Source organism: Dreissena polymorpha, chromosome 3 (genome assembly GCF_020536995.1).
Source record: "Dreissena polymorpha isolate Duluth1 chromosome 3, UMN_Dpol_1.0, whole genome shotgun sequence".
In the NCBI taxonomy this organism is placed as follows: Eukaryota; Metazoa; Mollusca; class Bivalvia; order Myida; family Dreissenidae; genus Dreissena; species Dreissena polymorpha.
In genome coordinates, this window is record NC_068357.1 from 41643724 (window position 1) to 41669991 (window position 26268).

At 34.3% G+C, this 26268-nt stretch overlaps 1 protein-coding gene across 50 annotated transcripts in view; it reads left to right on the plus strand.

The window, feature by feature from the left end:
- Positions 1-2197: 2197 nt before the first annotated feature.
- Positions 2198-26268, plus strand: part of LOC127873833 (uncharacterized) — a 433898-nt gene continuing 409827 nt past the window's right edge. For all 50 annotated transcript variants that reach the window (XM_052417848.1, XM_052417841.1, XM_052417850.1 and 47 more), the window contains exon 1: positions 2198-2344. In XM_052417848.1, the coding sequence (XP_052273808.1) occupies positions 2302-2344 (43 nt within the window). In that variant the 5' untranslated portion in view covers positions 2198-2301. The remainder of the gene's footprint in view (positions 2345-26268) is intronic.

The window sequence follows — 26268 nt, forward strand, 5'->3', positions numbered from 1 at the left end:
TGTAACATATTTGTGGAATAAATTAATAAAGAGTATTGTTGTTTTTGTATCGGCCTTATAAAGGGAAGTAATAGTAAAAGTAAGTAACGAAATTTACGCAAAATCTTTAATGAAAAAGACTTAATGCATAATCAACATGCATAGTCGAGTCGGAAAAAAGTAAGTCTATATCAAAACGCCCGGATGCAGAAACACCGTTTCGGAAATATTCGGCGGTATGCGCAAATATGTGCAAGGTTGCGCTCTCATTCGTATCTTTACGCTCTTAAAAGCTCCTTATCGCTAACCGAAAGAACGAATATTATTTGCGCGACCTAACGCTTTCTAGCGAATTGCAGTAAAGGTTCATCAAACTGCGTAAATCATTCGCACAAAATAGTTCCTCTACGTTCACCTTTCGTTATAATATTACACAATGCAACACATTTTCTAACAATATCGGTAAGAATTCGATAGAATTTATAAATTTACCCTTTTCGCAAGGCTTCGTCATATATGGATTCGTCTATGTGTGAGGAGGCTTTAAAGCATTGTCCATATTGCATTTTGTGTGCACAGAAAATAAGTTGCATTAGTTAATCTTTATGGATGATATGTAAATGCAGAAGAAATTCAAATATTGTCACCTTAACTATGTGCATTAGTTTTCATCGACGTGCATGGTTTTGGTAAGTGTCAATTCAAGTTTAAATGCAGACGTCGATCTCTATCAAAAAACGGACCTTTTGATTTTTTCTTCTTAAGCATACACATTTTTTAAACGTTCCTTGATTATAAGTAGATCTACCCGTTTAATCTACTTCAGAAATGCAGTCAATTAAATCTTAAATCTTTTAAATGATTTAATGTTAAAAATAGAATTTGAACTTTCTGCATTATGCGAGTGACTTTTCTTTATAAACTTAATAGGCTTCATCGTCAAATGCGCACGCCTATAGGTTTTGTGTATAGATCTAGGTTTATTTTATAAAACATTAGACTTGAAGCCCATGAGAACACATACATATAACACACAATGTAGTCAACAATGGTCAATGACATACAGGCATATACATTATGTATTATTTGTAATATAGATTTAGAATAAACAATAAAAGAATTGGAAACTCTAAAGACATGCATATTAAAAATGAACATTTTTTAACATGTATATATATATATATATATATATATATATATATATATATATATATATTCACACATAAGGCAAGTTACGGGGTCTCTGATTTAGAAATAGGTTATGGGGTTCCCACATAAAAAACCTGTATCTCCATACCCTTTTTTATCCGATATTAACACGAATTAAGGTATATAAGGGTACCTTATATATTGTTATTTATGAACACGCCATTTATTTAACGTCTTATACAAGGAATATATATAGCGAACTTATTTGCGAGGTATATACAATTTCAATTTCAGACGTGATTGTGGTTTTCGATTTAAGACCTTATTGTGAGATTTGATTGCATTACCTCCCCTACACCCCCCTCATAGTAATTAAAGGAGCCTAGAATGCGGGGTTGTATATAGACCCCGTTTTTTATATTGACCTCGTAAGTACAGTCTGAAAACTACCGAGACCGCGTAACTGGCACTATATATTGGTATATATATATATATATATATATATATATATATATATATAACACCGATTACCGTTACGTACTTAGTTTATGCAAGTATATAATATGCATATTGTAGAGTCGTATCTTATTCAAATAAACATGAATGTTCTAAGAATGTGTTAAGATTTATATATATCTATTTTATGTATTTATTTAGCGTCAAGAATCTGCAACCACATGTAAAACCTATTTCTAAATGTAAATTGATAACTAAGAATACACATTGAACGTCATAAAATGACCGTTAATATATTCATATGATCAACAAAGCACGATATTTCTCTTTCGGTACATGGTGGGAATAATCCAGACTCGATTTTTTTTTGGTACGAAGCTTTCGAAAACAGTTTTCGTAAGTCGACTGATCAAATGGTTTTTTAGGTTAAATAAAAACATATGAACACGGCTTTGTCTTTCTGTTAGTGGTCACAAATATTTGACAATTTAATTTAACAGACAGAACATATCTACATCCTTTATTGTTTTAAAATAAATTTATGCATATTTCTTTTTAAATTATTATGCATTTGGCGCCACATTGTATCTCCCAATATGACGTCATGATAACGTCACACAGAGTTTTGATTTCTGCGTTCTGTATCGAAAACGATAAATCAAACAAGATGGCGTGTGTTTTCATATCGCAAAGACAATAAATCATCTTTATTGGAAGATGAAACACATTCTACTGTTAATCGCGACTGTATATGTCACTGGTAAGTTATTTTGACCACTGTAATTTTTTTCGGGATTTAGTGTCAATGTAAGATGTAAAAATAAAGGGTAAAATTTATTTTGTATGATAACTGGTTAGGTCAGACGGCATATGCAGTTTTTGTCAAAAATAGCCAATTAACGTTCACCCTTGGGAAAATTATTAACAATTACTCAACTTACAAAATTAGTATTTCAAAACATTGTCATGGCATTTGTTTACAATCAGCAAAACGTTTATTTCAATTTTGAAAATAATAAAGCCTATATCCATATGCACATCTCAAAACATAACTTATTCAATCAGTTCCGGTTAACTTTTTGCTGCATTTATAACCCCTGTAAGCATAATACAAAAGCTTTCTTGTTAAAACTTTGTTAATTTATTCCTTTACCTAATGTATACCTTAGACACTTATCATTTTGATTTTATTGGCACATTATGGAAAAATAAATACAAATTAAGCGGAACTGATGATTATCCGGAACTGGTTGACAAACTGTACCTGAAAATATTTTTTTTATTTATAATATCAAAAGACCCAAAACGTTCAAATATCCCTCTTAGGCTCTTTCACATAGTTTCATCCAAATGAATCGTTTCACATTTTGGTAAATTGACAAAATTTAAGAAAATGTTTCAGATTCGCACATTTTTGTTCATGTAGTTATGATATTTGTGAGGAAAAAATAATATCGAACATTTACCACGCTCTCAAATATCATTTATATGCATCTTTTGACGATTTCAAAACCTGAAAATTATAAAGTGTTGAAACACGAAACGATTGAATAATTTGGGAAGTTCTGTTGTCATATTTTGTGACATTAAGAGGATTGCATATTTGGAACGATTGAACTTTATCGGTACGTAAAAAAGAATGGAAAAGCATATAAAAACTATATTTTATGATTGCTAAGCACACAATACCTAACACATAACACAACGCAACACCTAATAATCCTTTTTATCCTACATATTCCTTTAGTATCGGGGGCTACCGCCCCCAAACCCCCGTTTTGTCGATAGTGGTAATCAAACTGTATAGAATACATCACTCGTTGTAAGACTAAGAGCATGGATCGGCAAGTGGTCTAAGCGTTAGAGATTTACTTCAATCTAGCCGCATATTTTAAGTATAGAATAAATCACTCATTGTAAGACTAAGAGCATGGATCGGCAAGTGGTCTAAGTGTAAGAGTTTTATTTCAGGAATCGGTGGTTCGAGCCCAGTTGAGGGTTACTATTTTTTCTTTCTTTAATTGTATTGATGTTTTTGACTTAAGCTTTTTAGATCCAATGATTGCATTTGTCATTTATCAATATAAAGCATTTAATGACAAACGTCATTATCTTCCAAAATCTGTGAAAAAGATTTAAAATCCCTTTAAAATCAGTTTCTGGCATATTTCGGGATTAATGACACATTCCTGATAAAATATAAGTTATTTCTCTTTAGTTAGAAAATTATTTTTTGTTTGTTATTGTCAATTTGCATGAAATTTACTGTACACAAATATTGCAAAAGTTTAGAGCTTTCATTTCAAGCTGATTACTGAACAGATATATAGGATTTTCAAACAAATCAGGGTTCAGAGGGCAAGTGGTTTTTAGAATTGGCCTGTTTCTAAGGAAATATCTTAAATAATTTTGCCTCTATTTTGTTTTACAAACTTAACAATATTGAAGGATTCATAACATGTCTTATAATTATTTTTCTTCACTATTTAACTCGTAAGTGGTAGAATAAACAGGAGAATAATTTTTTGCAACTTGTTCATGTGACAGGTGATGATCTTGATAAATACACAGCCAGTTTGATGAGCATCTGTAATAAATTCTTGCATTTGAAAAGTATTTTTCTTAGATTCCATGTTTTCCACTGATAGATGTTTATCTTTTGCAACAAAATGCTGCATGGCAGGGCCCTAGTTTGGCCGTTTTGAAATTCGTCCCCATTCCTCCCTTAAAATAGTATACTTTTTTCCCCTATTTTTAGCTCTACTGGCCTAAGGCCTGAAGAGCTTATGTCATGGCGTGGTTTCCGTTGTCCGTGCGTGCGTTAGACTTTTTTGTTTACAAGATCAAGAACACAGTTTTCATCCGATTCTTTTCAAATTTGTTCAGTGTCTTTATATTAATGAGGACTTGAACCCAGGGTTTTACGGGACGCGATATTCTGCGTTAAATACGCATAAAATGCCAGTCAGGACCCGTCATTTTTGTTGGTTTGCAACGCACAATTATTTAGACGTATTGGCTCTCGTAATATCAACAAGAAAATCTGAAAGACAACTGCAGTACGTAATTTTCTAGAAGAATGTAGGATTGTCTCACTTGTTTGATTTATCGACCAATCGTTTTATTGCGCACCTGCTGTTGCTAGGTGCAAAGTTCCGAATTGAGATTACAATGCATAAATGCGAGCTATTTTATGTCGCTAAGAAAGAAAATCTTACCGAGGATACAATAGCTTATTATCTGGCAAGCAAGATTAAACTGTAACAAGATGCGTTTGTGAAACACAATGTCCCCCTATATGACGTTTGACCTTGTAGGATGACCTTGACCTTGACCCTTCACCACTCAAAATGTGCAGCTCCATGAGATACACATGCATTTCAAATATAAAATTGCTAGCTTTAATATTGCAGAAGTGACATTACAGGAGCAATTTTGACCCATATATTTGACCTTGAAGGATGACCTTGACCTTTCACCACTCAAAATGTGCAGCTCCATGAGATACATATGCATGCCAAATATCAAGTTGCTATCTTCAATATTGCAAAAGTATTAATAAAATAAGCGATTTGGGCCACATATATTTGACCTCTGACCTTGAAGAATGACCTTGAATTGACCTTTCACCACTCAAAATGTGCAGCTCCATGAGATACACATGCATGCCAAATATCAAGTTGCTATCTTCAATATTGCAAAAGTACTCATAAAATGAGCGATTTTGGTAACATATATTTGACCTCTGACCTTGAAGGATGACCTTGACCTTTCACCACTCAAAATGTGCAGCTCCATGAGATACACATGCGTGCCAAATATCAAGTTGCTATCTTGAATATTGAAATACTGCAAAAGCGTACATTTAATTAGCGATTTTGACCCATATATTTGACCTTTGACCTTGAAGGATGACCTTGACCTTTCACCACTCAAAATGTGCAGCTCCATGAGATACATATGCATGCCAAATATCAAGTTGCTATCTTCAATATTGCATAAGTTATTGCAAATGTTAAAGTTGGCGCAAACAGACAGACAGACCAACCAACCAACAGACAGGGCAAAAACAATATGTCCCCCACTACTATAGTGGGGGACAGGCTTGGCGAAATTGCCGGTCCGCCGGTCCTGACTGGCAGATTTCCATTTGGTCTGGCAGGTTTAACAAGAGTGTCGGTCCTGGCGACCGACAAAATGTGAAATGAATGCAAACAAATCATATTTTTTTCAAAGTTGAAAATTCGAAGAGCAAATCCCTTACTACATCATGAAAATGAAATCCCTCATTGTTTTGATGTTAGCAATAAGTTTGTTACGTACAATTAGCAAATCCAAATGGTTACACTACACCTTCTTCAAACTCAGTTGCAAAATCGGCAACTGCATTCTAACAAAAAAGATCTTGATAGCTTTGACATATTTTTCGAGTAGATAAGGACATTAAAATATGAATTTCTTAATAAAGCATGGCTTTAAAACATTGTTTATAAAAATATAAACAATGTTCTAGTGATATCTTTATAACATGCACTCGTCTCCAAAAATGTCATCATTTTACATAGTACAAGTTAGTGTCCGTTAACTGCAATTTTAATCGAAAAGGAAAAGGAGATTGCTTAACTGTGTGACACTGAAGAAGATATGGAAATTTAAGAAGAATTGAAGAAGATTGTCCAGACTATCAAGACGAATTGATGAACACCGAAAAACTGTTATCTTATTAGGATAAAGCACTGGCAGTGGTTTGTCGAGCTAAAATAAAGGGTTTATGTTAATGTACATAGTTGTTTTTTTCGGTCCGGCTAAATTTTTTCCGGACCGGCACATTTTCTGAAATGCCTGTCCGGATGACCGGTATAGTTTTTCCAATTTCGCCAAGCCTGGGGGGACATAAAAATAAATACATTATACAATCTTTAATTTTATAGGTGTGTGTTAAATTGCGGCTATTGTTTACGTAAATAATCAATTACTATACTTAAAGATTTAACTATTTGACTTTAACACAGTCAGCATATTTAGCATACATTTGCTGCTTGTAACTCAAATGGCATGCATTTTAAAATTCCCTTTTTTGTCTGCAAAAATGTCAAAACAAGGTGACTTACGCGCATTCTTTCAAAGTAGTTCAAAAGATGCAGAATCAGCAACACAAGAGCAAGGTTCCTGCAGGACTGGAACAATGCCCCCTGCCACTAAAAAGGCTCGAAAGTTTTTGCCGGAATGGCTTAATAAATATCAATGGCTTTCATTCAAAAATGATTTGATGTACAGTGAAAAACAAGCAAACAATACTTGCCATGAATAAAGGACCATTCATGTGTGCTATACTACTAATATATCACTAAGTTATATTGGGACCCCCATTTTTATTGACAGGACCCCTGAAAATTAATAACAGGAGTCCTAGGGACCCCTACAATTTGACATAAATGTAAAACCCTGTTGAACCCTATTGAAAATGGGTTACATAAGAGTAAAAAGTCCAGAATTATCTCCCCTTGAATTTGAGAAAATTGTGAAATAAGGCTTGTTTAAAGTCCACAGCTTTCATCCAATTATTTCCCAACTTGCACAGTGTCTTTATCTGAATGATGAGTCAAACCCTATTGAAAATGAGTAATATCGGAGTTATAAGTTCAGAATTATCTCCCCTTGAATTTGAGAAAAAAATGAAAATTTTGTTTTTTATGTGATTAAGTCCATAATTTTCATCCAATTCTTGGCAAACTTGCAGTGTCTTTGTATCAATGAGGACTCAAACCCTTTTTTAAAAAGAGCAATATCGAAGCAATAAGTCCAGAATGACTTCCCCTTAAATATGAGAAAATTTTGAAATCCCGCTTGTTTACGCATTCAATTCCACAGTTTTCATCCAATTATTTCAAAATTTGCACAGTATCTTTATATCAATGAGGACTTGAACCCTATTGAATATGAGCAGTATTGGAGAAATAAGTACACAATAATCTCCCCTTGAATTTGAGAAAAATTCTCCTTGTTTGCGCGTTCAGTGTCTTTATATTAATGAGGACTTGAACCCTATTGAAAATGGGTTACATCAGAGTAAAAAGTCCAGAATTATCTCCCCTTGAATTTGAGAAAATTGTGAAATAAGGCTTGTTTACACAATAAAGTCCACAGTTTTCATCCAATTATTTCCCAACTTGCACAGTGGCTTTATCTGAATGATGAGTCAAACCCTATTGAAAATGAGCAATATCGGAGTTATAAGTCCAGAATAATCTCCCCTTGAATTTGAGAAAATTCTCCCCTTTTTGCGCGATTAAGTACACAGTTCATCTTATTCTTTCCAAACTTGCACAGTGTTTATAGCAGTAGCCCTCATGGGCATACATGCCAGACGTCCCGATCTCGGCGGGACAGTCCCGCTTTTGGGCCCTTTGTCCCGGCGTCCCGATATGAGACGATTTGTCCCGACATTCGTAAAAAAACGATGTAAGGTCTATAGATTCCCAATAAAATTCCCTATTCAAGCTCTGTTTCGTTAACACTTACCACCGCTAATCCCTTTAATGCCCCCAATTAACAATCCGATTTTACTTCTCGTGTGTACCAGTGTTGTTTATGACACCTTATCAGCGATTTATTGGCTAATTATTGATTTTATCAGGCATTCACACCATGGTGGTCTTCAAGATAGAGGTCGCTTATTGCTATCGATAGTTGTATTATAATGAAATAAATGTTGAAAATGTGTTTGTTTTTGTCCTTGTTTGAAACGCTTTACAAAACAATTGTTTTGTAAAATCAACTCTACGTCATTAATGAGTCTTTTACATTCAATGTTTAGATTAAATCAGCATTCACACCATTGTGTTTTTATGATAGGAGTCGCTAATTGCTATCCAAAGATGTATCGTACAGAAATAAACGCCGCCTGCGTTTGTATTTCATGGCCCATTCAAGTACAACAATAATATTATCCTGTGTATTATACAACCCAAAGATATAAAACCTGTCAAAACACCGATTTTGTACATCAAACAAATTGAATGCTGTCCAATACATATTGATGTTCTTCACAAATTACCTTTCGTTTTCGACGGATCTTCAGAAAATAGTTTGTACATATTGCATCAATCTAAATTTAGAGTTAATTTACGATTTGTGGAAAAAAGAAAAGTGCTCGATGCGCTCACATCGTGTCACACGATTTACATTGGTTCAAGGGGGTATCCCTGCACCAATTGGATGTCAAATCGAGGCAAACGGGGACACCCCACATTTCAGTTCATGGAGTGTGTTTACTTCTGGAAAATGGAGAACATATGCGTTCACGAAATTCTGAACACACATTTATCATCAATATTGGGCAGAAATTAAGAGTTTTTGTAAGTAATATACTGATTACTGACTAAAGAAAAGGTGAAATGATTGATCGTTTTAGGTGTCCCGCTTTTTAGTCAAATGTCCCGACAATTTTTAAGGAAAGTCCCGATTTGGACCTGAAAAATTCTGGCATGTATGCTCATGGGCCTCTTGTGTACTTTTATACCAATGAAAGCTGGTTACATATATCGTGCTATTTACCTTTGATTGAAGGTATATTTATGTGAAATACATTTAAATATAGCAATTTTAAGTGTTGAATGGTTGTTGAAAAGATTTTCTAAAATTCCCCTTTTTCGCCCAAAAGGATATACAATTCCCCCCTCTAAGGGCCCCAGCCCCAATTCCCCAAAGTATAGAAATTAAGGGCCCTGCACGGACATCACATTTTATATAGACGAGTTAACGCGTGACGTCACACGCACCTGCAAAGTTTAGACTCCGCCCACTGGTTGGCAAAAGAGGTGCAATTTATATAAGCGCATATAGAGAAGGTTGACGAAATCTTCGTTTTTAATGATAATCATGCACAATATCGAATATAATTTTACTAATTATGTCTGAATAAAACATTAGCATGCAAGGAAATGCATCTTTGGAACGATTTTATTGTTCTTATTATTATTTGTTTTTACTGACAACGAACTCGGGAGTGGAACACAATCTAAGAGCTCGGTATGTGGTTAAACAAAAATCTCTCTACTTGGCACTTCATCGCGACCATTTTTAGTTAAAAACTTCTCAGAAATTGAAATTCTTTTAGAATGAATTAAATTTAATGAACGAAAACAAATAAGGATAAAAACAAACAACGAATAGGTCAATTGTATGTACATAGGGTAACTGATTTGAACCTTTATGTGTCTGGAAAAACTTACCTTCTTACACATTCAATAAATTCTTTTATTTAATGTAATTGATTTATTTTATTGTTCACACTAATTTTGGCACTCTTTGTTGCAGCATTTATATCCCGGTGTATAATTGCACCTTTGTTATCACAAACCGATTATCTCGTTATGATCGGATACTGTCCAGACAATTACAAAGAAAACATGGTGTCATAAACCCAGGGACCTACACTTGGACCCCTGCATAAACCACATGTTGCAGACGAGTGTCTGGTCAGTAAACATAAGTCACGATACCTCTATGTCATCTCTTGGCATATTGAGCAATCATTAAAGCCACATTTTAAAGCTAAAAATACTGATAAGTTAATTTTTTATGAAATATTTTAACAAAAATGAAGACAATTGTCGGAAATGTATTAACGGGAACGAGTGTATATATTTATTAGCCAGTTAAACTTAATAATACATTGTTTAATAACTATACATTTAAATATTGTGCAATTTTACTGCTATGCAATTAACGTATTTAACGGGTACCGGCAAAAGTTAACTCCGCTATCAGAGTTTTCCCTAAGAACCGGCCGCCGGCCAAATTGACCGGTTCAATTGATTTTCTGGCCGGTTCAAATGCTGGTAACAAAAAAAAATAATGAGAGGTTTTGCAACTTTGATCGATGTAATTTTTAAAGTTAAGAAAAGACGAAATTAAACAAGCGAAAACATCGATTTAACATCGTTTTGTTTATGTTCTTTATACTTCCGTGTGTACGTTTTACCGAACAAGTATAATTTATAACGGCGCTTCTCATTGGCTGATTATTTTGAGTACGCAAATAACTACAAAACGGCGCTTCTCATTGGCTGATTATTTTGAGTACGCAAATAACTACAAAAATCGTAACCACATGGTTTTCTCAAAATGAAACGAACCCTGAGAGATTTTTTCAGTGTGACAGCGCCTTCAAAACGTCAGAAAGGTTTGTATTGATGAAAATCTCGATGAAAATGCATGAAAGAAATTATTCAAACAATACTTTTAGTTGAATGAAGTTAGAAAAATTCCATAAGTGATACACAAAAAAACAAGTAATTTTCATCTCTAAAATTTCTGTCCAAACCCCCCCAAAATGCACCATTTTGTGTCTAGATTTTCAAAATTTTTCGGGGGGGCATGCCCCCGCACCCCCCTAGCAGGAGTGCCTTGCTTGGCCTGTTCAAATTTTTATTTGGCCTGTTCAAATAAAAGGAAGGGAAAACCCTGCGCTATTATGTGTAAAGATTGTACATTACTGCAGGGTCCGAAACACGATCATGAACATAAGCAGTCACAAAAGGGGCCGTTAGATAAATTAAATATATGCATCTATCATAAAATGCTATATTTTTATCACTCCTTATTACTAATAGAGATTTCAATATACATGCAAAGACAGTTACATTTGGGTAATTAATATGCAGGGTTTTTCCGTTTGTATGGTAAATTGAATTTATATTCATTCAATGTAAACGAAACGTAAATTCATTCAATGTAAAAGAAAATTACCACAATATTTAAAAATAGTACTGTATTCCGCTTTTTAGGGCTTTTTTTATAATTGATTAAATGCACCTCTGACTCTATTGATCGCTGATGAAATAAAACACTATCCACACCACTTAAAATTATAATACAATTAAAATATGTTTTATTAGTGTTTAAATATAATTTATTCAAGTCTTATTATCAGAAAGAATACGGCTAATTTATTGTTTTGTTTTGTGGAATTGTCAGTATTAAGTCTTCCGATCACGTTTACTCTATGCTAATAACTACTTCGTATTTTTATGAAGAGGAAATTTTATTTGTGAATATACATTTATTTGGTACTAAATATGCTATATTTGCACTTTTTTTTAAAGAGTTTTAATGTTTATTTCGTATTTATTATCAATTTATTGACTAAACAAAAGCCCTTTATACATGTTTTACGTTACTGTAACCAGTGTTTTTGCCAACCAGTCAGTGCGCATGCGCGGAAAATCCCGAATGTAAACAATAACAATTAACTCGTCTATAGGAAAAAGGTCATTTAAAATATTTTGTTTAAAAACTAAAATTTTATATTTTCTATAAGTTAAAAAAGGTACCCAGCTTTTTTTCATTAGTTAAATTTTTTTAAGATCACACTGTCTGTCAGGTGATGCATTCAGACGCTTAAAACCTTTTTTCCCTGTAGTTAAATTAATGTGATAATTAACATTTGTGTATACTATGTGGTCTTCTATCTGACGTTAAAAACAATTATGTTATTAGTTTATTTTTTATATTTTATATTATGTGTAAGTTTAGTAGAGGATTTTAAAGAGGGGGGTAAACACGTGACAAACAAGATAGCCACGTCCATGCAGAGGAAGGTATTTTTCGTCGTTTTAAACCATTTATTATACGCCCGTTTTAAAAAAACATGACGTAATATAGTTTCACCTTGGCGGCGGGCAGGTGGGCGGGCAGGTGGGCGGTCGTCTTCCACAGCAGTGTCTGCTCTCGTATTCAAATAGTTTTCATCCGATCTTAACCAAACTTGGTCAGAAGTTTTATCTAGACAATGTCTAGGTCAAGTTGGAATATGGGTCATGCCGGGTCAGAAACTAGGTCACAGGGTCACTTAGTGCATTTCAAGCATTTTGCATGGTGTCCGCTCTCTAATTGAAGTAGTTTTCTTCATCCGATCTTCACTAAACTTGGTCAGAAGTTGTATCTGGACAATATCTAGGTCAAGTTGGAATATGGGTCATGCCGGGGAGAAAACTAGGTCACTGGGTCACTTAGTGCATTTCAAGCATTTAGCATGGTGTCTGCTCTCTAATAGAAGTAGTTTTCATCCGATAATGACCAAACTTGGTCAGAAGTTGTATCTAGACAATACAGTAGACTCTGCCAATACCGGACTCTCTGAATACCGGAACTCTCCCGATTCCGGAGGGTCGGACCAGTCCCGTATTTTCTCCTTCTATTTCTTTGTTAAAAAATGTTGAATAAACCGAACTCTCTGAAAACCGGAAACCGGACGGGTATCTCCGTAAATTTGGTCATTTTCAGCGTAAAATACATTGAGTATACCGGACGGTCTAAATTCTCAAGATGCCCGAGGCCTGAAAATAACAATACCTAGTTAGCACAGCGAGTGCGGTGTCAAACATTTTACTCGCGCAATTATCAATAATCGGATTAAACATACCATAAAGGTGTCAAGTCGTTACCGCGCTATGGGAGTCCGATTAAGTAATGTAAAACAAACTGTGAATGTCTATAATAGATGTGCGGTAATACCAAAGAGTGATTGACTTGATCGTTTTATTAATTATTTATTATCGCCTATGACAAACAATTTAATAAAAAAATTAATGCATGCCGTTGCGACGATCACTTTTTTGTGATCTTCTTGGGTATTTTAAAAGATCTTATAGCCATGTTTTTAACGCTGAAATGGTTGTTTGTTTGTTTGTCAGATAAACTGTTAGAAATATGAATGTTAAATATCCATCCATCTGTATGCAAATTCATTATCAAAGAGATTTGAGACTTTGCCCTCCGTATGCAGCGGTATGGACATGAAAAGGATGCAACCGAAGACACCCTCCTTAACATTGCAGAAAATAAGATCGTAAAGGAGAAATGTGCTTTCAAGCAGAGAGTGATCTTGGACTTTTTCACGAAATCGTAAACTTAAAAAATTTAGTAGGTTTTGAGATTATGAATATCTTACACAGTGCTCACTCTGGCCTTCAGAAAATAATAGCCATAATTTTTTTCCTTAAAAAAATATTAGCCAAAACATATGCGGACTTTTCCGCAAAACGGTACTGAAGGCAAAAAAAAAAAGAAAAACAATGAATCTCATTTTATCTATGTTTTATGAAATGTATATCTATTGGTTTTAAGTTATAATATAAATATATACTTAAAAACAAGCATAATATCAGTGTGTCATTTTCTTATAAAATATTATCATGGCTTTACAATAAAGAATACATTCAATGTTGTGGGTGTGACTTAACAAACCAGATCTAAGCTCCAGTTACATACACATAAGAATTAAGGGCAGAGGCCCCAACCCACCCAGAGCCCTGGGCTATACTATTTTTTATAGTTTTTCCAATTGCAATTTTTGGTGAATACAACTCGAAATATTATCAACCACACCTTCCGTATCACCGCATGTGTATTCGTCATTCTATTTTTGCTATTATGAACTTCGAAAATAAATCATAATCGACGAAAAAATACAGAATCCGAAAACGGTAATCCGAAAAATTGTACGCGTTTTGCACATGAAATATGCATAATATAAAATATTAATATGCATAATCTAAAATGTGCATATCGTTCGACTACTTTATCTCTTTATACGACGTTTGCCATCGGCCGCAATATTGTAGGCAGAGGCCAATATCAATTGTAAATGATTTATTCCATCAATTAAGGTCACAGCGCGTGAGTTAAAATACACCACCTCAGTGTAATTCCAAACACGTGCTTGCTGGCCATGGAATATGCCGGGTCCCTTTGAATTGGAAAAACCAGGTTACCTGGTTAAAAATTGAAATCATTATGTTAAAGCAGACGACAACAGCGGTAATTACGGGGATAATTAGTTGATGGCGATTAAATAATTATTTCATCAAGCAATGTTCAACGTAATCTAATTGCAGAAAAAACGGCGTGAAAAACTAAACCAGCCGACAATATAAGCGGCGATTTCATGACGATTAAATAATAATTGGCGAAAAATTATCAAAATTCTAATAGTTACCGATAATTGGTAAAGCACGGGGAGATTAAAAACGTTTTTTCCGAAATATATCACTGCTGTCGGACACTGATGGAGAAAAACGCTCCAGGCCACAATGTCGCAAAAGTTATTGACGCGTGTATGACAATACACAGGGTCGAGTGTGTACACAGGTAATCTCGTTTATCGATTTTTCCTGCTTGATGGCCCGATTTGCAGACGTTTCGCATTTGCCGGACAACATTAAGAGGCAATTTGTTTTTTGATGTAGGAGGATAAAATAATCGCCATTTTTTCTAGACAATTTTAAGAAATAATAGCCAGTTGGATAAAATAATCGCCATTGGCGATAATGTCTGGCAGCAGCGTGAGCACTGCTTACAAAATAATTATGACGCTGTTTTTTGCTTGTGTGAATGTTTTATGAAATGTGGTACATGTGTGTATTGAATAATAAATCGTGTATCTACAACAATCTTATTTGTGTCGTCACTCGCCTATGTGACAAATGCCACGTACGTACATGTATAAAGCACCACGCTCACTTTGGGATTAATCAAAACAAGTCGGTATGGACTTTTTTTGCTTTTAATCAATTAAAAACACATTTTTTAAGAATGCAATTAACATCATCAGTACCTGCGTACAGTTATCACATGGGACATGTAAATGTATATGGTTCGTTTTATTTTTATGTGATTCTGTACACGCTAACAGCAATATAAAAACTCTTTGTAAACCGGAACTCTCTGAAAACCGGACGATCAGGCCGGTCCCGAGACCGTTCGGTTTACAGAGAGTCTACTGTATCTTGGTCTGGTTCGAATATGGGTCATGCCGGATCAAAAACTTGGTCACAGGGTTATTTAGTACATTTCAAGCATTTAGCATGGTGTCCTCTCTCTAATTGAAGTAATTTTCATCTGATCTTCACCAAATTTGGTCAGAAGTGTGTGTAGAATGATGATATGTAGGTCAAGATCAAATATGGATCATGGTTAAGTTATCAAGTTGTCCAAAACCTTCAAACGTGCGTATCTTTGAAACAGTTTGGCACTATTGTTACTTGTATTTTTTTTATTCCGCTCACTTTCAAGACATATTTGGAAGAAAGTTACTGGCTTTTATTTCATAGTAAATTATTCGCTCTAGATTTCGACTTTACTCAGTACAAAATTTCTAAGCGGGATTACCTAATTAGGGCTCCACTAAGAAAATTTGGAGTCAAGCAGTCTTCACGATAGTTCATTTTACCCACTAGCCATTCGGGCTATTGGAATAGTGAAGACAATTAGAAGCCCAGCAGCAAAATTACTAGCCCGAAGTAAATTCGTTAAAATATACACCCTGCTTATGGGTTTCATCTTTCAATATCAGATTATCTATTAAAAAGTACAAGTTCTGACAGGTTATGTTAACTGTAAAGCCTATTGCAAATATGTCCTTCATTAAAGGCCCTATAAAGGTGACGATCCGTAATTATTTACCGATTTTTAAATATTTTTTTCATATTTTATTTATAAAGGTTAGCAAAAAAAAACATTATATATATGCTATTGGACATTTCCACAAAAAATGAGCAACACAACTTGTTTTGAGCTCAAAATACAGTGTCCTCCAAGTCAATCGTGTTTACAAACAATCAGTTTATTTACATCGCTGTTTACTCGGGAAAGTGAAAGTGAAAGCAGACCTGTTTACTTTTACGGATTCGCCGTAGTTACTACGGATTATTTGGCTAAACTACGCACTACTGATTTGTACTGAAAAACTACGGATCCATTGATCAAAATGATCAAATTTCAGTTTTTAATCGTACTTTCGCTTATTTTCGGTCTTTGCGGGTAATTTATCAATCATAATCATTTTGGCGCTTGCGTAGTAAGAAACGTTAAAATTCAAGCCTCCCGGGGAACGAGTGCTGAACGAGCTTGTCGAGTCGTCACCGAACGACAACTGGCTTACGTATTGGTTCGCAAATTAAGCTGAATATATACGATTTTACGTTTGTATCCAGTATACACATCTCACTCTCTCTATTGCGGAAAATACAGACAATGGTCGATGTATGGGGATTGAGCACGCCTGTTTTTACACAAGTCCAAGATGGCGGCAAGCAGACGAGAAATTGCTATTGACAGCGAAAATAATAAATACCATTCAAATTAACAATGGATATCATATGGTCATTAGGGAATAATGTAATGCGTGTGTCAATTAACGCAAAATACTAAGTTTGAGATAAAAAACAACAACAAATATTTATCAGAAATATGCACAGTGAATGTGCGTCACAGAAACGAGTGTTGGAAAATTGGTGTTCAGTCTACTCACAAAGTTGAAGCATTTATTATAATAAGATGAGTATCGTTCGAAAATGGAAAGAGACAAACATGATTTGATTTATATGTTAATGGATCTGTGTATACTCAGATTCATATGCATAGTCTGCTTTATTATGTTTGTTACGCTGTACAGTTTAATGAAATTGAAATGAGGTTGTCAAGTGCAAGATATTGAAAGGTAAACAAATAAAATATATTATTTTAACTCCATTTAATACATCATTAACACTTTAAGAACACTAAAGGGTGTTTGTCAATATTTGTTTATGTTTTCCCCTTATGATATTTAATTTAAACAAATACTGATTTAAATTTATAGCTACCCTTAAAGAGCTTATGATCAAATGGTGTATTTAAGAATCAATAGATTATTGCAAGTTTAATATGCATGTGGATGGATATTACCTCAATATTGTCTTCATTGTAAGAAGACGTTCAAGCAGCACTTTATAATATAAAAATGCTGTCAAACATGCACTTAAAACAATTTTAATTCTGATACTTATAATCATATTTATAATGCTTAATGTTTTCCAAATTCATGGTTTATCGCGCTATTTTATCCAAGTTCATGGTTTATCAAGCTAATTTTCTCAATCCAAATTGCACAGGCTGTTACAAATAAAAGCAAATAATCACTTAACAGATAAAATTATTAGCAAGTAAATTCATCTAATGCTTTATGTACCGTAAAACTGATATGTGACCCAGTCATGCTGTTTTAATGCTCAAAATGATTGAAAAGGTTAAAACTACTGACAACAGCCCAAAACTACTGAGAGATGCCCTCCATACTACTGAGAAGCAATCGGTAGGGTAAACAGGTCTGTGAAAGTGACATACATGTAGGTAACCAAAAATATATTGTTGATTTTCAACGTTTTCCAGTATCACTCACAAAGTAGGTCTCTTCTAAATGGTTAAAAGTGATCTTATAAGTTACTTTCTGCTGGTAAAAAGTTGTTTAAAATAGAATTAAAATTGAATTTTCTTTCGGCTTTTTTTAGCATACGTCACCGCTTTGAGGCTACACATCACGTTAGTTTCAAAGTTGTAAACATTTCTTCCAATTATGAAACGGGTATATCTTCCATAATTCTCGACAATGTTGCACCTAAGCTGTGTTATTAGCATTTTTTATGCAAAAGTAACTAAAATCGGGTAAAAATTAGACCAGTTTATATGCATTATAATTTGATTTGTCACCTTTATAGGGCCTTTAACTCTATAATTTGTGATAAACAACTTCTTCGTTCATATCATCTGATCACTGTCATCCTGGAAATCCTCATCGTCAGAAACCATATCCTGTAAAACAAGCAACCTTGACTTTATTGACTTGCTTGCAGTTTCCAGCCAGGCTTCGCTCCAGCTATGTAGCATAATGCAGCCTTACGAGCGTAGGGACTTACAACTTTTGAAATAAACTTACAGAACGTAAACACACACACAAGGTTACAAAATAAAACGATGTTTATTCCGGAAATGCAAGCCGCAGTTGTCGATTTGTTTACTTCGGCAGTAAACACATCAGCATAACGTGTGCCAAAAAAGCACAACCAGTCTAAGTTATTCACCACGTGGCATGGATTACGACTTGAAAATAACAAATGAATGTATGGACCAATCGGAACGCGTTTAAATCTCGTAATTTAGGCGAACTTGAACGAAGTTATTCGGAAATCTTCGCGAAGTACTCACAAAATAATGACGTTTATCACACTTAAAAATGTAAACAATATTGATACACAGAATTTCTACTGGCGTGACGGGCGTACGATATGGCAATTTTAATAGGCCCGAGCTATAATTTAAACTCCCAGGCCCCCTGGTGTGCGCTTATTTCGCAGACTGGTAAAGTCGAGATATAAAGCAAATTTAAATACGAAATACACGCTAACAACCTTTTTACTGATATGGCTGGAAAGTGAGCATCATTTAAAAAATAAACAGGAGTTATAAAGGGTATAAAACGGCAAAAAATTACTGTCTCGGTATGGACGTCGCCATCTTGACTATCACGTGATTACCCCCTCTGTTTTATATTATCATATATTGGATTTACATCTGTTGGTGTGTGCTCCTTTTAACATAAGTTTTCACTTCCAACACTCTGATACACTTTAACTAAAATGGATTTTAAATATTGAGGTCCACATTCTTTTCTTTTACATTAATCATTAAAAAAACTCCTAGGGGAAATTAAACTAAAAATTATATGGAAAAAATGAAATCATCTGGGGGGAAAAAACTTAGTCACAAATCATGTGCCCAAAAATAAACTACTGTGAGAAATTGTAATCGCCAAAACGTAGACAATTTTAATTTGGTTACTTTATAGTGTTGGCTTTTTTCAACCGGAAAGATGTAGAAATTCTAGATATAATCAACGATCACAAATAATTCATTTTAATTTTTTCCATTTATTGTTGATCAACAAAGGTTATAATGTGCAACTTTTGTATGTATTGACCTTATTCAAGAAAAAATTGTATAGATTATTTTAAATAACATAAATACTCAAAATCAATGAAAGTTTTGCAAAATATTTTGTAAAATAAAGTTTAAATAAAAAAATCAGTGTTCCTCATAGCTACTGCCAAAATTTCAACGCTAGATATGTGTTCTGGTAACATAGATTTAACACAATACAAAATGCTCATTTTTATTTTTTGTGCGACAATATGTTCCATGTTAATTTCCTGGCACCATATCGTGGGCTTAGCGCAAAACGGTTGTAACTCACATTTTTACCAAAAATCATATTTTTTCATTTTTCAAGTTTTATTTTTACTTTACACATCCTAAATAGATATTAAGATTATATTCTGAAAATTTACCCATGAAAACATGTATTTGGCTTATGGTTGTATTCAGGGTTCGCCAAAACTTGAAAAATTTGTCAGTCATTCGGACTGACAGACTTGAAATTTTTGTCAGTCCAAAACAGTTTCTGTCAGTCCCACTGTCCGACTAAACTATAACAGCAAATCACAACAAAAGAAGTACCTTTTAGATGTTTATTGGTTTTGATCACATAAAATACAAGAAAACATGTCAAATGTCGATATAATTAAACAATTATTATATTTATAATAAACCACATATAAACCAAAGACATACTTTTTAGACTTCATTTTGTCAAACTGTTTTTTAGCCTCCACAGCTCTACAAATCCGTGTTCTTGAAAAGTTAGGGTGACATCCAATCAAGTTTGACTTAAATGCACACACTCATTCACACTACTTTGGATGACTTCAATTTCTGTTTATTAGCCAATTCACATGGTCTAAAACAACACCTATTGTTAAAATATTTTCTCTTAGCTGAGGTGGTTGATTTCCAGGTTCAATTAAATGAATGTATTTCACACCTATTTCTTGATAAAAAGGCCCATGATAATTACCATCATTCATTCTTGTTGTATGAAATAACACAAAACATATTGCTACAAACTATCATCAACAAATCAACACATAAATCTCCCAATGTCCGAATTTTAAAATATCCGAAATATAGTATTTCGGGTGAAAAATCTAATTTTGATTTCAGAAATTGTTGGTATGTAAATTAAAATATATCCTTCCCAGAACAATAAAAAATGAAACTTTTTAACAGAAATGCTCGCAAATGCCTGTTAAAATAAGTTTTCATGCGGTTTTTGTTGTGGAGAAATAAATGGAACAAACGAAATGGCGGACGCACTCAGTTGCTTTTTTTAACAAAGACCATTGATTTTGAACTGGGATGTGATAGTTAATTCTAATCCAACTTTAAACATTTAAATGAAGGTAAGAAAAAAAGGATTTTGACAGAAGTTGAACAAAAAGCATTTACCTTCTATTAATCCAATAGCACATTATACAATTTGAGTGATCTTTTTGAAACCATTTTTCATCCGATTGTGTCGGTCAGTCGGACCGATTATCTGAATTCACTTGTCGGTCCTGAGAAAAATTTGCCGGTCAGGACCGGCAGACCGACGGTTTTTGCGAACCCTGGTTGTATTTAATTTTGGATAATTTTTGTTACGCAAAACAGTTGTATCTCAAGTTACAACCTTTGAGCACAAAAAATTACAACGTGTACAATGTTGGAAGGGAAGTAACTCATCTTTACATCTAAAGTTTATGACATCATAATTATGACATCACTGTTTGATTTGCTTGCCATGTGAGCCGTGACATACTAAAGGTTTTTTTTAATTCTCAAGAACATACATAATTACCTTTACATCTTTCTTAAATCATTTAATATTTGTATTGTAATTATTATAATTCAACAGAGTTAAAGTCAAAACAAGTTTATCTTATCAGCTTATTTTAATTTAAAAAATAATGAACTTTAATCCTCTTTCTGAAATCAAATTCAAACTATTCAAATATAATTGTGATATAGGAAAAATGATAAGACAGAAACTAGAACAAAATGCGATTGATCTTTTTCCTACCTTTTGAGCATCATTATTATAATTGTCTCAGTCTGATATGCTACACACTGGTACCATTGTCTCAGTCTAAATTGCTACGTACTGGTATTATTGTCTCAGTCTGACATGCTATTTACTGGTATCTATTTACTGGTACAATTGTCTTAGTCTGACATTCAATATACTGGTACCATTGTCCCCATCTGACATGCTACGTACAGGTATAATTGTAACAGTCTGACATGCTATGTACTGGTACCATTGTCACAGTCTCAGATGCTACACACTGCATGGTACCATTGTCACAGTCTCACATGCTACATACCGGTATAATTGTCACAGTATGACAAGCTTCTTACTGGTACCATTATCACAGTCGCAGATGCTACGTTCTGGTACCATTGTAACAGTCTCACATGATACATACTGGTACTATTTTCACAGTCTAGCATGCCATGTACTGGTATAATTGTAACAGTCTGACAAGCTACCTAGTGATACCATTGTCACAGTCTCACATGCTAGCCACTGGTATAATTTTCACAGTCAGACAAGCTACGTAGTGGTACGATTGCCACTGTCGCACATGCTCCATACTGGTATAATTAAAACAGTCTGACTTGCTACATACTGGTACCATTGTCACAGTCTGACATGCTACATACTGGTACCATTGTCACAGTTGCAGATGCTACGAACTGGTACCCTTGTAACAGTCTGACATGTTACGTACTGGTTACATCGTCACAGTCAAGCATGCTTAAAGCCTATGTACTGGTATTATTGTAACAGTCTGACAAGCTACGTAGTGATACCATTGTCACAGTTTCACATGCTAGCCACTGGTATAATTTTCACAGTCTGACACGCTATGTAGTGGTATGATTGCCACAGCCGCACATGCTCCATACTGGTATAGTTATAACAGTCTGACTTGCTACATACTGGTACCAATTTGTCACAGTCTCACATGCAACATACAGATATAATTGTCACAGTGTGACAAGCTACATACTGGTACCATTGTCAAGGTCTGACATGCTACGTACTGGTGCTTTTGTCACAGTCGCAGATGCTACGTTCTGGTACCATTGTAACAGTCTCACATGCTACATACTGGTACTATTGTCACAGTTTAGCATGTCATATACTGGTACCATTGTCACAGTCTGACAAGCTACGTAGTGGTACCATTGTCACAGTCTCACATGCTACATACTGGTAAAATTTTCACAGTCTGACAAGCCACGTAGTCCTGGGTACCATTGTCAAAGTCCGACATGCTAGATACTGGTACCATTGTCACAGTTGCATATGATTCATACTGGTACCATTGTAACAGTCTGACATGCTACATACTGGTACCATTGTCACAGTCTAGCATGCTATGTACTAGTTTAATTGTAACAGTCTCACACGCTTCATAGTGTTACCATTTTCACAGTCTCAAATGCTACTCACTGGTATAATCTCACAGTCTGACAAGCTAAAGAGTGTTACCATTGTCAAAGTCTTAAATGCTACCCACTGGTATAATCTCACAGTCTGACAAGCTACTTACTGGTACCATTGTCACAGTCTCAGATGCTACGTTCTGGTACCATTGTCTCAGTCTCACATGCTACGTACTGGTTAAATTGTCACAGTCTGACATGCTACATATTGGTACCATTGTCACAGTCTAACATAATACATTCTGGTACCATTGTCACAGTCTGATATGCTATGTACTGGTACTATTGTCACAGTCTGACATGCCACATACTGGTACCATTGTCACAGTCGCAGATGCTACGTAATCAGCGCTTCCGTTAGTGGACGTCCGGGCGAAAATTACACCCGAAAACCGCAGTCGTACGTCCATTATGCAAATGGTGGAAGTCCCTTGGACGTTCGATAATCCGCATGTACGCTAATTTCTAATACACAACACGTACAAATGTCAACAGTAAATCGGGTTATTTAGACCGTTAACTCAGCTTTAGAGCTACTGTAAAATTTCACAGCGAGTGGCCAATATTGATTTTTCCAGCTGTCAATCAAAGTCTTCTTGGTAAGCGCATCAGCCAATCAGCGCTCAGGCAGCCGAATACACGCCGACCCCACGTGAAGCTGTATACAATAATATTAGCGACCTCTGCGTTACGATGTGTTTACTCAGCAATCAAATATTTGAGTCTACGCATACCCTGAGGAAGAATGACGTGATGTCGTACATGTAGTCTTATTTTCGCATGATTTTCATATGTACACGAGAAATGTTTATTTGTTGCTAGAATTGTCGTAACTTTCCATGAATAATAAAATCTGAAAATGATTTCGGATAACACGTTTGTTTATAAGCATTTGAAAAAAAGCAGTCTGCAAAATTAACCCATCGCCTGATTGCCAATGCGATGAAATCTCGGCTCTGGCGATAGAAAAATTGTTTGTCGATCGCCTGATTTGCGATGAAAAAAAATCTGAAGAAAGTTTGGAAATTTTTCGGTACCGATTTTCCCCGGTATTTTATTTATTTATTTCCATTTGTTAGCAGATGGTACAGACATGAACTGCAACTGAAGAAATATCTTCGCAAGTCAAACGATGTGCACAGATTATTTCATAGGCAAAACACGTACTTTTTACGGACAGTCGTTTTCGGATACAGTATTTGTTGTCGATCATTATTTACATGTAACATTTTAAATTCAGTTGTTGCTTTGTCATAATTACTCAATATGAACAGAGCTCTATTTTCTCAAATCGCGTCAAGTGATTAACGCATGTTCAATGGGAATTCCCCCATCGCACAATTCAACTTGCGTAAAATAACGGATGTTTACGGACGTCAATATTGTCCGTATTTTGGTTTTGAAAAAAGTAATAGTTATAATACTGGATTATCGGGTAATAGATAGAGTTAGAACATGTTTGTATATTAAAATTCTAAAATGAAATCAGGACTTCAAAATTTATGTTTGGGACGTCCAACATTTTAGGCTTGGAAGTCAGGACTTCTGACTTTTAAAAGCTAACGGAAGCACTGTACGTAATGGTACCATTGTTACAGTCTGACATGCTACATACTGGTTACATTGTCACAGTCTAGCATGCTATGTACTGGTATAATTGTAACAGTCTGACATGCTACATAGTGGTACCTTTGTTACAGTCTCACATTCAGCAATGATGCTACCTACTGTATGAATTTCACAGTCTGACAAACTATATAGTGGTACCATTGTCACAGTCTCAGATGCTTCGTACCAGTACCATTGTCACAGTCTCAGATGCTATGTACTGGTACCATTGTCTTAGTCTCACATGCTATGTACTGATATAATTGTCACAGTCTGCCATGCTTAATATTGGTACCATTGTCACAGTCTAACATAATACATACCGGTACTATTGTCACAGTGCCACATAGTGGTATAATTGTAACAGTCTGACAAGGCATGTTGATGAATAACCTTACTTTTGCTGTTATACCCAGGTAAAGCGTTTATGGTATCAAATCTTTAGCTATTAATTCTTTTATGTTAAATAACTGCAGACCAAATTGAACACAGTAACAAGGGAATTATTGTGATGCTAAAATATGTTTGAATACAAGTACGTACTTAGAAGTCTCAATTTTATTTTCCAAATCTCAATTCTACCTTTTTGAAACAAAATTAACTTGTTCTAGAACTTTCTTTATTGTCAATTTTATTAATTTACCTATGTTCAACATAGTGTTAAATTCCTTTTTATTCATTAAAAAATCAAGTGAATGAACCGTGAAAAAATAATTATATTCTTTATAATTATATATAGTATTATATATAAGCATTATAGAAAAATGATGTACATGAACGGCAGGAATTAAGTTAATTAATAAATTAAGTTGGCTTGAGTAAAAACCTTTTATTACTGGAAATATTTTTTTTCGTTTCTTTAATTGCATTTGTCGAGACTGCAGTATAAAATCACAAACTTTTTCGGTAATGTATAATAAAGGATAAAATAAATACCTCATAGTTTGAATCTTAGCTGATCATGTGTAGATCTCTAGAATAGTTTTAGATTATTAAAAAAATCGTTTAAAGATCTCATTTAATTTAATTTATTAAAGTAAACAACAAATTATATTATAAAAAAACGTATATCAATAGTGTGTGGAATAATTATGAATGCATTTTATACACCATTCTAAAATGATTGTATTTGTTCAAAAAAATGTGTTTAATGATTGTTGAAAGTTTATGGTAACTTATAAGTTTTGCTTTCTTTTACTAATGATGAAGAATAAAGAGTATATGATGAGATACTTTCATTTAACACACAAATATTAAAATCTGCCCAAATTAAAAATGGAAAACAGTTGTAACTTGAGTTACTTCCCTATTACATAAAAATAATAAATGAAATTTTCCAAAATTTCAGGTGGAAAATGGTTGTAACTTGAACATGTTCAAATATCTCTTTCCATAATTATTCTACAGATTGGAAATGAGTCTTTTAACACTGCTTGGAACTAACCAAATATATGCTTTTTTAATAAAATCCAGCAAGAATTAAAAAAAAAAATTGGGCAGTTTTTTGTCTCTCCTGTAAAATTTCCAAAAATGGAGTTACAACCGGTTTGCGCTAAGCCCACGATATCTGAACATATACAAGCGAACATGAGACTGGCTTCGGGTAGAGTCGGAGGATCGAATATTAATTAGGACTACGTCTTGCTTCCGAAGTTGCTGAAGCCAATCTTGCGTTTGCTCGTAAATGTTCCAATATGGTAGCTGGAATTCACATGAAATATATTGGGATAAAAAACCACAAAAACTATCATTTTGTATCAAATTAAATCCATTACCAAACCAAGTCTAGCGTTGCAATTTTGGCTATTGCTAGAAGAAACATTGATTTTTATGTATTAACTAACTTTAAAATAGTTTACGAAATAT